Below are 17,806 nucleotides of genomic sequence, written 5' to 3'. Positions count from 1 at the left end.
CCTCCCAATTTCCCCTCCATGCCCAGATACCTGTTAAGAAGCTGCTCCATCACTGAGCAGTACAGCAGCCACAGCCAGGGAACAGGCTTCCAAGCACTCTGGCCAGCATCCCTACCTGGGACAAGCTCCCAGGCCAAGAGGTCTGATGTAAGGGCAGAGGAAAAGGGGCCCTGTCCCTGCTCCCCCCTCACCACAGTTGACATTGAAGGCGCTCACCCCAAATAAGATACAGAGGTCACATCTGCACTATAGAATATATTATAAATTATACCATGCATCCATTAACAAAATATACAAAGCCAACAGAGAGATCTCTATCTTAAGCCTGAGCATTCATTATCTAAACCCTACTAAAAATTGACATATGGAAAAACAGCATTTCACACTTCACATTTCACTCTGCCATGAAATGCTCCTCCCCAAATGCTGTAGTGCTTCATTCATTTACAGGACATTTCAACAAGCCAAGTATGACAGTACACACAGAAAGAGCACGTGTCCTGCTGGGCACTCCAGATCAAAGCAGATGACCACTCCATGCTCCAAAACACCATCAGCTACTGCTCTTCCTCCACATCCTTCCTCCTCCTCCTTCTTGAGTAGGCAGCAAACAGTATGCATAAGTGCAGGTGAGAAAAACACCAGTAGTTCCAAGTTACAGAATGATCTTTACCTGGTCCCAGCAGACAGTTTTACTGGTGTACAGAGATGGGAAACACTGCAAAATAGTTCTACTGTATTTCAAAATAAACATTTAAGAGTATCTCCCCCACAATCTATAAAAATAGGTTTAAAACAAAAATGGTATGATACATTTTATTTTCTTCACGTATTTAAATCATCTCTTATCTCTAAGGGTATTATGTCTTTTAAAAACTTACTACTACTGATCACCTGGTCAGCCACAATCCTGATAGTGCTTCAGCTACAGTGTGACACAACAGGAACATCTTGATTTGAAGTAGCAGTAATACAAAGTAGTTCAGGATCAATGGTCTTTTCTTGCAGCGAGGAAAAGTCTGCTTGAAAGCAAGAATGTAGCCAGCACTGCTGTCACCTCCAGAGGGACCAGACTCTGAGGAGTTACCTCCAGGTACACCACTGCACAGCAGTGTATGTTGCTGGTCTCTTGTGATGCTTCAGAATCAAACCTCTCAACACACTTACAAGTGAAATATGAAGAGTCCCAAATTAAGTATGGGCATCTAAACCAAAATCTTGTGAGCAAAATGGACCCTACGGACACACCTGTGGAAACACAGGAGCAACTAGAACTACCACAGGATACCGCACCCATAAAACTGCTTCAGTTAATGCCTTGTTCCAACTGAAACACAGGTCACACAGTCCCTGCCCTCAAGCACTCTTCCTAAACATCACCAGAATTTGTACTCCAGTTCAGCTCTGGCTTTCTACACTTTCCTCAATTCTTCTATGTGGTATTAAACACAACGAGAGATTTGCACTACCCTGAAAGAAAGACTTCTAACATTTCTACAAGCCTGTGAAAGATTCTTCCAAAGGCCTTTCCTTCCCTCACATTCCACTTTAACAAAACATTTCATGTAAGCTGTATTTTCCCCTAAGAGATGTGCTTTGTGCTATCAGTACTAGAGCTGGTTCTATTGCTGCTGGTAAATTCACTCTCCTGCTTCATGCTGCTACATTCTAGTATTCTTAATTTAACAGTGATTCCACTTTCAGACCTTTCAGAAGTTGTTTGATGCTTTAAGATGGCTTTTGTGTCTGAGCAACCTTGTTCTCTAGAAATCCTCTGTAAGGTTTAAGTCTGTCACATTACTGTCATGCATTGGACAAATCAATTACTACATCGTATCAGAAGAAACAACTTGCTAGTTGTGGGCATCTCTTGTAAATTAGGCAAGACTACATTGTACAGCAGCATTTTACATTGGTTGCTAGTCCAAAGCTTGTTAAAAGTCAACAAAACAAGTTTCCAGCTGCCTAAAAGAAAAACATCTTACACATGATAAGAGAGAAGTTCTCATCTAGGTGCAAGTTTAAGGAATTCTACAGGGCTCCCTGATAAAAGGATTTGGTATGAAATTAGAGATTTCAAAAGCTACTTATGAGGTCTACCTGTGAGGTCCAAATCAAAGGTGAAATTCTGGTCTCCAATTCCTAAGATGCTGTGACAAGCACTGTTTGACATTTCCATGAGAAAAACAAGAAGTCAAAAGCTCAAAGAAAAGCCAAAGTTGTAGTCACAGCTCCAAAGAGAACACAGCTGAGGCACAGGCTGCTACTGCTGTGGTGTTCTGGGAGAGTTCATTTAATGAAGACGACTCTTCCCTCCATCAGGAAGGTTCAGCACCTACCACTGTACCAGTCACTGTTCCCGAGCTGAAGCAATTCAGTTACCACTTGAACCATGTTATTATTGTGTTTCTTCAGCAGTCGGAGGTTTAACTGCCTGTCACAGAACCCCATCTCACACAGACTGGAAAGAAGAGTGGCAGTTTGCTCTTCTGTAGCTGCAGGCTGCTGGAAACAAAAGGAAGATAAGCTATAAAAAGAGAATTTTGCCCATATGAAGCATTATTCTGGAATATAATCAAAGCACACAGATCCTTTTGTCCACAATTAAGCTGTTAATATTCACTGTTTACTTACAAAAAGGTGAATTGCTACTCTTCCATGAGGCTGTGAGAGACATGTCCCCACAGTATGTATTTCCCTTCCTCCTCATGAAGCAGCATACTTCAAAGGGATGCCACTGAGCTGAATGTTCTACTGTTGCATGAAGTCCTATATACAATCTCAATACATTTATGAAACATACACCTATAACTTTAAGGTTGGCATTCTATGAAACTCCCCTAGCATACAGGAAAGAGATTTACCTGTTCTATAGTGGGTGGTCCAGCAAACAATGCTTTGTAGGCAGAAGCAGCAACCGACAAAGCACCTTTAACAAGTTCTCCTGCAATGCTGCTTCCTTGAGGGTATCTGCAGAGAAAGAAATCAGCCATTACTTCAGGGTCAATAAAGTATGTGTTTCATGTAAAATCCAAGGCTCTTCCCTGTTGATGTGCCAACGGAGATCTAGTTCTTGGGGAGAGAAAAACCTATGATACAGAGGAATTATTGCTGTCTGGGGACTGACCTATATGACACATCCATTCAGGTCAGAGTAGCTTCAAGTTGGTTAATATTCCGCTCAGTGTTTTGTCTTACTCCTCCAGTGGCAGTATCTTAACGTGCTTAATGGAGGTGATTTATAAAATCTCCATTTTAAGAATCCCAAGATATTCCACAAAAAATCCAGACTTCTAGAAGAGTTCAGTCTGATCTCTTCGTACACTTCTACCTGCCACCTCTATATCCTTTACCCTCGTGTCTAAGTAGACACCAAGATCTTACGACAACACAATATTCTGTAATTCAGCATATGCTTCCTTAAAGTAAGGCCTTTCTGGAAAGCACTAAGTGAAACCTGTCAGCCAGTATTTTTAACCAGGTGCCTAAATTAGCAAATTTAGCAGTTCTCAGTTTAAAACAGTATTTGTGAAGTCACAGCTTCAGCTTCATTACCTTGGGTATTCCGAGCACTTCCGTTTACTAGTTAGAAATCCAGAAGACCCTGGTCCATGACTGTCTTCACCACTGGGTTCTGGAAGAGGAAGAAACAAATAATGTTATCAACATGTCTAGTAAACACAAAGCTGAAGAGACACAATACGCAGACAACGGAAAGGAGTAGTATTCAATCTAAAATTAATACTTTCACATTTACTTATCCAGATTCTAACCAAATTCTCACTGCAGTCAAAACAAGCAAAAGTTTCAGAAGTCACTTGGCTGGTGAGTCAGTGGGTCTTTACTTCAACATGAGACAAACCTGAGCTCTCAGCGACTGTAACAGCAGCTTAAATATACAGCTCATTAGTTCCAGAGCAAGGTAATTTTCCAGGTATCTACAAACACTTTCAAGTCCCATCCTACCATTTCTTTCCATTTCTTCACTGATCCACAAACCCAATTCTTTCTTTATTCAAATCTTCTACATGTTAAATTTTCAGCAGCCAGAGGCAAAAATCCAATCATTACTTGGTAGATTTTTGCTCTCAAGAATAACAAAGTACCCAATGCAATACTTGGCATAAGGAATAGGTGATAACAATAGGATGCATCCTCCATAAAAGCACTGTCAGTACCTTCTCTTATTTGATTATGAGTGGAGGAGAGGTTCTCTGAAGCTAGTAGGTTTGGTTCTTGGAAGATATGATCCCAAGGAGATGCAAGATTCCTGAGAACATAAGGCAAAAAAATTGCTTTTACTACTTTCATTCTACACGTAGACAGGCAGGTAAGTCAAGATCAACAAACAAAAGAAGTTTCCCATGCCTCTTGCACCCACATCAGCAGTGAGTATAGGCTATGTAAAAAGATGCAGGATTTATCTCCAGTATGAGATAAAAATGTTTGTTACAACTATTCCTGTTTGGACACTCAAACACAACACCTGCAGATTCTACAGCACCATTAACATAACCATTTTGTTCCTGTCCAAGCATACCTTTGTGTCTGCGTTAAGGTGTCTGCAGCCTCTGGGGTTAATGGTTCGGCAGCCAGTGCTTGTGAAGTTGTCAACATATCGGTGACACTGTGGATCTGTGGCTGGCTTTCGCCTTCTAGATTCTCTGCTCCTGTTTCAGGTTCTCCTGTCTTCTCCAAACTGGGCTGGGAAAGAGCTGAACTATACATAGACTCCCCTAAAGGACGGCTGGTGTCAAAACACTCAGGGAGAATAATGATATAATCCTCCGATGAAGCAGAGGAGCCCTGACTTTGAATATCATCCTTATCATCAACGTCATCAGAATTGCCAGTATCACTACAGGGGCCTGCTCTCTCATCAGGCAGTGGTAGGTCCCCTAACAGAGGAAAGAAAAATAAAGAAGGAAAGTAGACTATTAACAACTGTCCATTTCGTATGGCTAGCACAAGGTCAGTACCATCCTGGAAATTTCACTGATTTTTTTAAGCAGCAGTTAAACCAGCTGCTTGTATCAAGTACTGACACCCATTTCCTGATGTCCTAGAACAGCATCAGACGGTTTTATACCTCATTTTCTTTTGTTTGGCCCTTTTTACAGCTTTATCTTAAAATCAAACCTATTTTACTTACCACGGTCATTTTCTGTCATTGCCTCCGACTGATGAATCTTTGCTTCCTTTTTGAAAGTGGAATTAACTTTGATCCCAGAAGATTCTTCATGTACTGTATTACAGCTGAAGGTGTCTTGCAGTGTTTGTGAAGAGTCTAATAAAACACACAAGAAAAGCAAAGCAGTATCACCACCTGCACTGCAGAGCCATCTGTAGCCCACAGCTGACTGCACAACAGTAAAGCCACAGAAGGCAGCAGAGACAGAACTTACTCTGGAGAACTTTCTTCTTTTGGGGGGGCTTATGGTCAGGTGCAGCATCCAGGGTTAGGGAACGAATGACAGTTTCACACACAAACTGAGTCCCACTCATGTCTTCTTCCCCTTCCTCCTGATTCAATGGATGTTCAGCTTTTGCTTTCACCAGACAAGTATCTGCAGGAAAGCAGGCTTCCCTCACTCCTTCCAAAGGAAAACAAAGGGTTATTTTAGTACCACTTCAACGAAATGCTGAGTGCAAGAAGGATTTTTTAGGCTCACCAAAGCTAACACTGACCCTGTGTTAATGCTTTTCAAAAACTGAAAGATTTTGGAATTCAATTCAAGTTGAATGTGAAAGTGATTGAGAAGCATGGGGGCTACACCCAGCATGCTTGAGTATAACCTACTCTATACAGGGCAAACTGTTCATTCTCCCAACAATTCTAGTGGTTAGACATATGAAGGGAACCATTTGTATTTCCAAATTCTACATGTATTATGCTCCAACTTCTATAATCAGAGAACAGCATCAGACCACAGGTTTACGACGCAAACAACTGCTTTGGTTTTCCACAGAAGACAGGAGTTGGAGTTCTTTTCAGACACTGTCTGCTGACTGCACACAAGTGACAATATCCTCCTCCTCTCACGCCCAAGCTCCCCGTGACTCCTGCTTACCAGGCACTGGTTTAAATCCATTCCCCTCATTCTCCTCCTCTATCTGACCTAAGCCAGGCTTCTCCACCAAGGGGCTATCATGTGGCAAAGGGGACATGCAGGGAGTCATGTCTGAAAAACAAAAGTAGCAGAGAGAGTAGGAACCTTCCTTCCTCCAGGTGGCAACCTTATAAGAAGCAATCCTTTTTTTAAGGGATATTCTTCCAAGACAGAAGAAACTCAGTTATCTTACACAAGATCAGTTAGTGAAGTTAATCGCTAACTTTGCAGTACACCAGCACTAGGTGAGCAAAGAAAATAGCAGCCTTCAGGTTCTGGAATCTTATGGTCTTGGGAATGTGAAGCTGAAAACAAGCCAAGACTGAAAATTACAAAGCATAACTGTGCTAGACAATGAGAACCTTACCAACAGGAGTATTATGTGGCACTCGCTCCAACTCCTGCACAATGTTAATGTCCAACAACTCAAAGGATAACAAGTCCTACGAAAAGAAACACCAGAGTTCTCATCAGCAAACCCTGAGTGAAATCCTACACTGTACTTCCCAGCACCAAATCCCATGAACATATAAAGAGCTCACTTTGTTACTCAGCATGATCTCCAGACAGACAGCAGTTTTCCCATAACATCCACATCATAGAATGTGGCACACAACTGAGGGGAACAAGAGGCCCCTCCCTTGTCAGGGGCCAGAGAAAGACCCCACTGACTCTTAAGTCAGTCTCTTCCACACAGTGACAGTCTCAAATACCAAGCTAAGCAAGTAGATCTGCAATATCAAATGCAATATATACTTCCTGGAAGTACAGTGGCTCTTTTACATTTCAGAAGGTTTTTGTTCTTACAGGTATTTATGTACCTAGAGATCAAGCCCAAGGTGCTTTGCTTTATGTCTATGTGGATTTAAGCACTTTACCTGCGCAGTGAGGAGATCAACAGATGGGATATAAAATTCTCTCTCACTTGGGAGATTTTTGACCTTTAAAGGAATAGCTGGCAAAGGTATTTCAACCTGCTCCATGATTTCACCCATCACTTGAGCACCTGCTTCTGTCTTAAAGGAAGCATCCTACAAAAGGAAAAAACAGTGATGTCCCAGAAGCACCTCATGCAGCAAATAAAAACAGTTACATGAAACGTAAAGCCTGACTTGTGTGTAAGAACACAAGTAACTTGAAAGGTATTTCAATCAACTTATTTTAGAGCCAAGAGGACAAGATCTAACGCAAAAAGAATTCTGCAGCGTTTCAGTTCAGTCAAAGAACTAGACAAATATCTGCAACAAACTGATAATTAATCTCATGTCCGCCAAAAAGAACTTACATAGAAATTCTGCTTCTTTTCTATTAAAGATACAAGTTAGAAGCAAACAGCGAAAAGAATCCCCTGGAAATCAATATAGCTAGAGACACTACTATGCCATTGCACTAAACAAGACACACTGCTCCTTCTCCTAGGCAACTCAGAACCACCCCAAACACTGGATGAGCTACTTGCCTTTTTGGTGCTGGAAGCTTTAGCCTTCTGGCAGGAGTCAGGATCCTTCCCATTGCTTTCTAGACATTCAGCAGCTGGGGAAGGATCCACAACAATACTGCACCAGATCCTGGGCCCAAACTGTTCTCCTCTGTGTGACAATCTCCAGTGAGAGGTGTAAGTTCCTTCTATATTAGGAGCTACGAACTCAACTGAAACAGTTCCTACTTGTCCTGAGGGAAGGGATGGCACCAACACATCTTTTTTTTCAGAAGATGCCAAGGTCAGGTTTCCCCACATAAGTTTCAACTGAAATACACAATAGGAAAAGCAAAAGTTAACTTCCCAAGCTCCTCTACATACTGGGCAGGAAGGAGCTCTCAAACTTTCTCTTCTGAAAGACCTTGTAGATCCTGGCACGGAGAAGAGAGGCTGCTAGTAAACATTCTCACATTAGTCACTATCACCACAAAGAAAGATTATAGCCCTATTTTTCAACATGAATGCCCTCACTCACAGAAGAAAGGCTTTTTGAAGTCAGAAAAGCAATACATGTTGTAAACAAGGTTGAACTGTAACATAACAGCACTGGAAGACATGTTCAGGGATGTTAATTGCTTTCCTCCTGTAGTCTGCAGTTGTAAAGAGTACCTAGACAGCTTTTTGTCCCAGAATTTCCAGCTTGTGAATTAAGAGGCCAAATGAAATCCTAAACAGGTTCTGACAGAGAATTCAAATTCCTAATGCATGCAAATGTTACCTTCAAGAACTATTTTAGTGTGTAGAAGTAATAGCAAAAGCAGGATACCTTCGTGTCTGAGCTCCATTCCACGCTGCCAGTATTCTTCATTCGCCAGTGTTTGATAAACTTTGTTCCTGGTTTCAAGTGAGTCCCATCTGGCAAGTTCTCATCCACAAATACTGCACTTAGTGTTGGGACAACTGCTTGGAAGGCTTGAGTAGGACTCCTGGGATTGGGGGAAGAAACAAACAGAAAATACACCAAAAACCCACCAAAATTGAGAAAGTCATTCAGCTATTCCACTGGCCATTTAGCTCAATTCCTTCTGCTATCTCTAGAAGCATTGCAATATTCTAACATTGCAGCTACTGTTTTCAGCTGAAGTCTAAACACAGTTTTACAGCTGTACATTCCTAAAACCAAAGGGGATGGGAAATGTAAAGGCTGCTCATGAGCCTCAGCCTAAGACCACAGAAATAGAAACTAGGATTACTGCACATGAGCACACATCATGTACTTGACTTTATGCAAAGACAATACAGCAGGAAGATAGACTACAGTAACAACACAGACAGCACAATTAAGAAAGGCCCAGCTAACAACATCTCTTACAGGAACGTGTTGGGTTGGAGACTCTCAGATTTCAGAATAGGTGAGCCACTCGTTTCCAGTACATGGACAGAGTTCCACAGATGAATCTTCCTATGCAATTTGAGCTGCTTTTTCAGCTCTCGGACCTCCGCTTTTCGCTGTTTCTTCTCTGCTCGTAATCTTTGCTTTTCTGCCTTCAGAAATCTTTTGTCCATCTGTTTCTGGAGCCTGCAGAGAGAATAAGCCACCTTGTTACAATACATTAAGCTGATTAGAATTCAGCTCTAGCCAACACAGCGTTAGTCTCCAAGGGAACACTTCAGGAAATGCCTCATTCTTCTAGACTAGATACCAGATGATTTTAAAAGAACATCTTCATAGCTGCTTGTGAAGATATTTTGAATGGCTTCAGTGAAAGAACAAAATTGCAGACAGATTATAGTATACTGAAAGAAAAAGCAAGCTCTCAGAGTTTGCTGCCCACCTATGACAACATTCTGTCTTTTCTACTTTGTTATTAAAAATGCTGTAAGATTCATGACTTAGGCCATTTGTAAGTCTACAGCTATTTTCTGCTACTCACAATGAACTCCAAGTACAATTTCCATTTCTCATTATCACTAAATCTACACTAGAAGCTGAACATCAACCGCACTTTGCTATCAGGATTATCCTGTCAGGTACTGAGAGGTGCCACCATTTACCTAACTTGCTCCAGAGCAGTAGGCAGGCGAGGGGAGAACTCTGCAAGGCTGTAATTCTCAGCAATACATAGCACAGGTCTTCGCAGCTTCAGCAAGACATGATTAGGATCATGTGCATATGTTCCTGCTTCACACTGTTCACAGATATTGTAGGCTGGGCAAAGGCTGCAAAACAGAAGATGCAGAAGGTTACCAAGAGGCAAAGAATTAATGCACAGAAAAAGACACTGAAGGATAATTAAGCCTTAAATTTCTGCAGAGCAACAATTTTGTAACATGCTACCATTGGAAGCAGTGCCTGAGGGAACAGAAGCTGGTTTTCTCACTTATACATCAATATTTGGAGCCATCTGGAATATATAGATCCTCTTCCTGGCAAAACTGCAACATAGCTCCCACTTCCTTCTTGAATACACATTGAAGAAAAAAAAAAAATCAATGCTTCCTTTAGCACAAATGATTAACAATTGTTGCTATGAAGGATAAAACATTCTACTGAAATCCAGTGCCAGAAACAGCATCATATTTCTGAAAACACAGAGAATAAATCAACCAAAGCATTCAGGGATGCAAAGCAGATTGGTCCTGCAGGACTGGTGAAAAACAGACTGGCATTTCCTGCCAGCAAGGAAAACAAACATCCAAAGAAAACCTCCTGCTGGCATTCCATTCATTGCTCTGCCTAGTCCTAAAGTGCTGACCTCTACAGCAACTCACTTCTGACACCTCACTTAAGACACTTGTCAGAACCTATTTCGTGTTATTAAACTGACAACAGTGAGATCATTAAAGAGAGACATGACCTTCCTTAGCCTCACTGACTGATGGAACTAGCAGACTATTGTACACTGGGGGATGTAAGTTTTGCCCTTTTTTGTTTGCTTTTCTGTTTAGTTAACTGAACAGAACATTTTCTTTACCACTACTGCATGTTATATGCAAAAAAGGCAATTTTTGAGAATATAGCAAGTGTTATTAAAGTTCTCTCATTGTTTTAACAATCACATTTTCTCAAAACAGTATTAATCTTGTTCTTATGAAGGTCTAGTCACAATAGAGCACATAAGCTCTTTGAGACACATATTACATGACATGAGATGTACAGCATGCTGCAGCTTAGAAACCTAGAGGTCTACAACAGCGAGACAGCTTCTCAGACTCACTCCCATGTTAGGTTTCCCACACTTCCATCTCTCATCGTATTCTACCTGCACTGGTAACGAACTCCGACGATCCGGGCCTGGCAGTTGCAGCAGGAGATGAGCCAGTCACACTGGTTGCCATCCTCTGACTGGCTCTCTGACACTGGAGGTTCTGCCGTAATAGTGCTCTCAGGAAAATCTGGAGGCTGGTTCTGCTGAGCAAGCTTCTCATACAGCTTCTGCTCCAGCTTCTCAACAGTTTCCTTAACTACTTGTTCCCTAAACTGGAAACAAAGTAGTCAGGAATAAAACCCACCTACACAGCTTCAAAAGTTAGACTGTGCTGTCCTAAGTCTCTCAATACATAAACAATAAAGCAGTTCATAATCCACTTCCCAGCCCCCCAGCACGTTCCAGATGAAATTAAACAAGCATCATGTTCCTCAAAGGGGATTTGGGTTTTAGAAAATACCAGCCCAGAGCTTTTCACAAGAAAAAAATCAGAAATCCTATACTCCTGCTTACAATATTCAGGTTCTTCCATAGCTTCACACAAAGGGAAGGAAACCAACTGCTGAGACATTAGCCCCAACAAGCCTCTCTGGAGTCACTAGCATCAGGTTTGGTCCACCAGGGATGTTTTAAATACAGCCACTAAGTCCTCCATCTTTTGTTTGTATAAAAAGGTGGCAAAGGAAGGGAGACTGAGAAAAAAGCTTAAATAAAAATGCACATACTATTGTATACTGCACCTTTTAGTTTCAAGAACTCACTGGCTAATTTATTCTAAGCATTCATATCTAACTGCTTCTCAGTTATGTTTATTAGCCATGCAAAACAAGTTAACACCCACAACTTATTAACCTATAGGTTATATTCAATGGCCTACTGGAAGTATTTTCTTACACTGAACAATCAAGAAAAGCAAGGTCATCAAAAGCTCTACTCCAAGTTTATGAAACTAAGTATCACCCTATTGAAACTGGTCAAACCAGAGCATCCAACAGCAATAGGGTATTTCATGCTGTCTCACATCACAAGTGAAGCTTCTACAACTACCAGGAGCACAAGGATTCTATCTATGGGAGCTACTTAAACCTACACTCAAACCCATCAAGCGCATAAACCAAACAATTCACTTTGCACAAGAAGTAGCACATATCAAACTCTTTTTAAGGTAACAGCTACACTGTACAGCCATACAGACATCTACCTTCCATTTATCACCACAAAAGCAAAAGGATTAAATGCCTAAATGCCCTTTAAGATTTCTAGTCACAAGGACTGAGAGCAAGTGTGATCAGATGAATAGAGTCTGCCATCACAGGGATCTTTTCTACCCACAGCCTCTTATGTATTCCTTTAAGAATACTAAATTCATGAGAAAACACACTTACTGTTTCCAGGTAGCTAGTAAACCATTCTGGAGGTTTTTCATTTGTTCTTCCTGTTCTACTGTGATTTAACTTTTGCTGGGGAAAGAAAACCCACAAAAATAATTTATCAACCTCAAGTATGCAAAGCTGCAAAACCCCTCAATCCCAGCAAGTCAAACACTTGGGAACAGCTCTTATGTGGCTTTAGAAAGAAAAGAGATCTCAAGTTATTTGGAAAACAGTGGGAAAGCAACACAACAAACCCCTGACATTCTCCTGAGAGACTTCTGCATTGTTAGCATTCAAGTGTAATTCTGCATCAATGTCAAAGAAACCAAGCCAACCAGAAGTTACCAGATGGCAATCAGGCTTCAGGAGACCAATTGCTTTGTTTATCAAAATAGTTAAGAATAGTCAACATGAAAGCATCTGTATTTCTAAACGCAGCATCAAAATATATTGAAGATATTCAAACACTTTCCCAAGCTACAATGGGTGCAGGTTGCTGAAAATGAAGACCAGCTTCGAACTCAGAGACTTCATGCATGGGTAAAGATGACAATCAGTCTATAAAGTGACTTACAGTTCTGAATTCTTTGTTTTAATGCATACATAATTCAGCTCTGCCTCCTACCTGAGTTGCCAGCTCCTCATTTTTTAAGTTTTCATCTAACCCCGGAGCCAGCACAGAATAGTGCAAAGGAAGGTTCTTCTCATGTTTAAAAGGTGCCAACTTTTCTGTTCCAGTTTTTTCATGTGGTTGCAGAGAACAAGAATATGAAGTTTCTTTCAGAGAAGAGTTTTCTTCATACACATTCATCTGAAGCTGATTTCCTTGTTTAACTGCAATCTAAATAAACAGCATAAAAAAAATCACCCTATTTACTGCACTTACAACCAACACAGCAAATCCTGTAAAATACACTATACTCCACTACACTGGAGAGGTTGGTGAAAGGCTGACACCCAAACCAAAGGAAAACCCAGTGAAATGGCAAGGCCCAGTCAGCTGATGCTTGATATTCTGTTCTGCTTTTCTTAAAGGTTATCAATATGCTTATTAAAAGGTTGATTATAAGCAAAAGGATGAGAATGCAGATATTACTGCAGGAATTTTTCACTCTACAATAAAGCTGCTCAGATGAGCAGCAAACAACAGACATTCTGCCCAGGAACTTACAGCAAGTCGTGATTTATGCTTATTCTGAAGTTATTAGCAGATTTGAAAGACCATGAGCAAAGAGCTGAAAGCATTTAATATAGCACAGCTGAAATGTAAAGGAAAGCCATTCTTTTGTCTATGTAAAATTAACCAATTCCAATTGCAGAAGGATGAATATGCTGGAAACCAAAATCCAAAGAGTCAAAGAGAGCATTTACCTTCAGAGCTTCCTCGTATTCCTCTAAAGAAAAAAAGGAAAGAAATGTGAATTTTCCCTGTCTCAAGCAGCATATAAGTTTAGCGTACAGTATTTAGGGACCCCTACATTAAGGAGCATCTCCCATACCTTGTGTAAACCCTTTTACTAGTGCTACTGGAAATTGTGCATACACCAACAAGCAAATGTATTCTAACAGCCAAGAGATTTTACATTCCATTAATTCAGTCATTTCCAATTTGGTCCTATGGATTGAAACCTCCTTCCCTTAGGAAGGATTTGATGCCCCAGCATACACAAACCCCAGAAATCAAAGAAGAAGCCTTCTCAACTGCTTCTCCAGAAGCATCAACAACAGCTGGGGTCTGGTTACCAATTGCACTCCAGTAAAGTAGCAGCTCACCTTTGCTGTTCACAGAGACCTGCAAAGAGAAATAACAGTAACAGACATGAATGTATTTCTACAATTCCCTGAACATTATCATGCTTTTAAAATAAATCTACCCGCTCCTTCAGATATTTGTGACTGCTGCCACCTTTAATCATTCATCAATGTTGTGGTGTTCTGGAGCAGAGCATGTTCTTCATTAGATCTGTGCACTAAGAAAGGGCTTTGCACCTACTAGCAGCCAGAACAAGTGCAATCTCATCTACTGGCAGTAAGCTGGGACTGGTACTGCTATACAAGTACACAGAGGGGGACCCAGTTACTTTTAATGCCCAGTTGTAAAGTGTTTCATGATTAAGATACAAGCCCAACCCTTCATCTACAGGTACTCATTTATCCATTCTGCACACAGAAGTTACTAATACAAGAAGCTATTTAATCACTACAGCACTGCATGATTCATTCTATTGGTATTTTGAAAACATCTTTAACAGATGTACCTATATCTCTATATAGATACAGGCTGGGAAATAAGGGGACAACCTTTCCCTGAAGTGTTGCTGGAAGTATCTTGACATTTCCCCTTTGGGGAAAAAGAAATGAAAACATAGATCCCATCTCTGCCATTTAGTAGAGCTGCAAACCAAGTAATGGAACACAGAGTTTACAACAGTTACACTCTGTTCCAGAGCTACATTCTTCTTTAGATAAGCAGAAAGAATATGAAAGGGTGAGGTTATGCCAAGCAGGAAGTTACTCAACAGAGACAACCAGAAGTAACCAATTTGCTTTCTGAGTCAGTAATCTGCTTGGAGATTACAGCATTTGCATAAAGCAAGCAGAGGATTTGAGTACACCAGATCACCGAGCTGAACATATGCTCATGGCGGGGGACCTACATTTTTCAGAGGCAAGAACACAGATTGAAAAGACAGGGCTTTCCCATGGCTGTAAGCACAGTTACCACTACTTTATTCTCATCAAATGACAAAGAGGAATTCCCCAACAGAAGCATTTCTCCTCAGAGAACACAGAATCACTGGCTGTTTCTATGGGGTGGAAAAAAGAAAGGCAGCAGCTTCTAAAAAAGCATTTTAAATAAATATGCTACATTATGAGTGAAGCCACAAGACTAACAGCTGTTTTCTTATCAAAGGGGCAAAAAAACCCCACCTCTGATAGATAAGATACATTCCTGAAGGACCCACTATGAATTATCAAGAGGCAGGAAGGTTCACACCAGTGCTGGGAGGGTGGAGTGGTAGGTATTTTACCTCATCACTATCCTCATCAATGTATTTGATCTGAATGTTGTCCAGGTCAAACGAAACTTTAACCTGTAAGGAAAAAGGACAACAAAACCACAGTGAGACACAATGCGATAGGACTACAGATGTTTTCAGTTAATCATGATTAATGCTTTAACCCTCCAGACCTCCCTTCAGTTTCTCCATTGAAATAAATACTGTCCTACAAAAACCCATTCCGGAGCTGAGTAACTCCTCCCAAGGCCTCCAACATTGACTAACTCCTATAACGAAAAGAAAAAGCTTTATTTCTTTCATGATTCCCCTTTCCCAGTTAATGTTTACCCCAAAATAAACAATAACAACCTTTCCATTCCAACGGAACAAGCTCAGGGTTAGGAACTCCATCATGCCAAAGGTGCCTAAAGCCAACAATCACCCCATCCTAACTTTTACATTCAAAAGCACCAACAGGGCAGCTCATACAGGTGATCAGTCTCAAATGAGCCATAAACAAAGGCACTTTTCACCCCCCTATGCTGAGTAACAGCCTTTGAGGCTCACGTGCCTTTGGGTATCATTTACCTACCAAGTTGGACTTTTCTCCACGGCAACTCTCTCTGAAAGCCTGATATATTTGAGACATGTTCTGCTAGCCTGGGCCTCACGTAAGAACACCATCAGCCTTAGAAGGCAGCAGATGGTTGAGATCTACATAGCACTTCAATGCCATAGTTACATACATTCTGCAACGAATGTGCTACACACAGGTTCTTCCAGTGATACATCCCAAATTAATTTGGGAGTGCAGCAAGAGAACCAACTCAGCTTGTCAAGAAGAAACCATGGTCTGCGTCTACATCGGCTAGTACCATAGACTGTTCACCTGAAACTCAAAGTAAAACCAGAGATTGGGTTATCCTTTAGGACCAACAGACATTCAACAATGTATCAAAACATAGGGAACAGTTTAACCGATTCTACCTTGAAACAGTAATTCCCACAGCAAAGTGCAGAGACACTCCCTGGTACCACCTTGGTTCCATGACAAACATTACTGTCATGGAACACCACCCCTTGCACAAACACACCCTCAATCTTAAGAGCAGCACTTTGCTTACAGAGCAATCTGCAAGCAAGGCTCTGACCAGTTCAGCCATTCCTGCAGGCTCTATTCGCCAGCACATGTTTTAAGCCTGAACTACCACCTCTTCCAGAAGAGTGAAATACAACGAGTGAAGGCGATGCGGCTCAAGGTTTGAATGAGTCATTCACAATGCAAGCGCTTCCTACGAGGTACACTGGAACATATTAGCTACATAATAAGAACCGAAAGAGAGAAAATAAAACACTGACAAGATCTCCGAAGATGTAACTTTTCAATCTCTGCAGCTTCATTATAACCAAAGGAATCCTTATTACATCCTTATTATAAAGGAATCTTTATTATAAAAGAATCATAACCTCAGGCCTTTCCACTAACACTACAAATAAAACCGAACAAGAGCTCTTCAAGATACCAAACACATGACACACAGACCTCCATAAGCAACTGTCTATGCACATGACCCAGTAACAGTTATTTTCAGATTAGCACACACAAGGCACCAGGAAGCAAGAAACCAAAAACCTATCAGTGTTTCAGTACTCAGAGAGCAAAGATAACCCTCCGGAAACCGTTCTATAAGTAACAGACGGGTTTTATTTTACCAGATCTACTTCTATGAGTAAAAGAACAGGAGTAAGAAGACCAAACTGTACTGTATCGGGGTACAATGCCAAGAATCCGTAACTGTGGAGAGGAGGACACAGCTAAAGCCACAACTCGCAGGGGAAAAACAAGTGACCCATAAAGAGCTTTACCCAAAAAAGGCTCCAAAACACTCCCAAGTATGCAATAAATACAAAAGTTAGTGTTAACGACAAGAGCAAAACTGAGGCCGCAGCAGAAAAAGCACCAGCCTGTGAAATGCGGGACATGGCTCTAGCAGCAGACAGCGAAGGCGCTGGGCCCCCGAAGCGGCGCTCACATCCCCAGCTCGCACGGCTACGACCTGGGGCGCTCACCATGGCCTCCACGTCAGCCCACGTCGTGAGCACCGGATCCGACACGAGGAAGCTGCGGGTGTCGCCACGGCAGGTGACGCGGAGCTCTACCTGCGGCTCCATGCCGCGCTGCCTGGGCGCCGAGCCACACGCTGTCCGCCGGCCCGACGACCCTAACATGGCGGCCCGAGAGCAGCCAGCCCCCCGCCCTCCACGCCACACTAATGGCTGTCCCGCCTGCCACTCATCCTGCTCGGCGCTTTGATTGGCTGGTAGCGGGGAGAGGGCGGGGCCAGGCGCTGGAGGACCACAACAACAAACAGACCTGGGAGCGCACAGCGGGTGGGGGGGACACGCACTTCCGAGGCGGTGCCGCAGCGCCCACAATGCAGCGCGGCAGCCCCTGCGCACTGGGATGAAGCACCTGAGGCGGGGTGGAGGTACAGCAGCTGAGCCAATCAGCTTTGCGCTGCCCCGCTCCGCCCCGCCCCGACTCCAGGAAAGAGCTAATAAGAGGCTGTTTTGCGCCCATGTGCAATGGGCTCTGCATGGGATTGGCTGTTCGGGTGCTGTGGCGTCACGGGGTGGCGGAAAGGGCGCGAAATGCGATGCTGTGGGGCGGCTCCTGAGGCGGGTGGTGGAG

At 42.2% G+C, this 17,806-nt stretch overlaps 1 protein-coding gene across 2 annotated transcripts; it reads right to left on the bottom strand.

Moving 5' to 3' along the window:
- Nucleotides 1–240: 240 nt before the first annotated feature.
- Nucleotides 241–17,421, bottom strand: NBR1 (NBR1 autophagy cargo receptor). Of its 2 annotated transcripts, none has more exons than XM_080633653.1 (21): nt 17,185–17,421; nt 15,145–15,207; nt 13,886–13,904; nt 13,484–13,506; nt 12,738–12,953; nt 12,125–12,199; nt 10,794–11,011; nt 9,586–9,750; nt 8,903–9,109; nt 8,357–8,516; nt 7,570–7,857; nt 6,989–7,141; nt 6,478–6,553; nt 6,072–6,182; nt 5,406–5,594; nt 5,153–5,287; nt 4,541–4,898; nt 4,179–4,270; nt 3,556–3,634; nt 2,865–2,970; nt 241–2,505 (listed from the first exon to the last, which is right to left on the bottom strand). In XM_080633653.1, the coding sequence occupies exons 1-21, from the start codon at nt 17,341–17,343 to the stop codon at nt 2,329–2,331; spliced, it is 3,069 nt and encodes a 1,022-aa protein (XP_080489779.1). In that variant the 5' UTR covers nt 17,344–17,421; the 3' UTR covers nt 241–2,328. The 2 variants fall into 2 exon arrangements, with proteins under 2 accessions (XP_080489779.1, XP_080489780.1); XM_080633654.1 differs by having other exon boundaries at nt 241–2,502.
- Between the last annotated feature and the right edge of the window lie 385 nt (nt 17,422–17,806).

The sequence above is a fragment of the Psittacula echo genome, assembly GCF_963264785.1.
Source record: "Psittacula echo genome assembly, chromosome: 23".
NCBI classification, from domain to species: domain Eukaryota; kingdom Metazoa; phylum Chordata; class Aves; order Psittaciformes; family Psittacidae; genus Psittacula; species Psittacula echo.
This window is presented reverse-complemented; position numbering and strand designations above follow the sequence as displayed.

What these genes read in the sequence shown, in the direction of transcription:
- NBR1 (XM_080633653.1), bottom strand. Translation starts at nt 17,343, where the DNA reads ATGTTAGGGTCGTCGGGCCGGCGGACAGCGTGTGGCTCGGCGCCCAGG. An exon ending in TCATAATCAAATAAGAGAAG is followed by an intron (nt 3,635 to 4,178) that starts GTACTGACAGTG and finishes TTCCTCTTCCAG; the next exon opens with AACCCAGTGGTGAAGACAGT. An exon ending in GACCACCCACTATAGAACAG is followed by an intron (nt 2,506 to 2,864) that starts GTAAATCTCTTT and finishes TTTTGTTTCCAG; the next exon opens with CAGCCTGCAGCTACAGAAGA.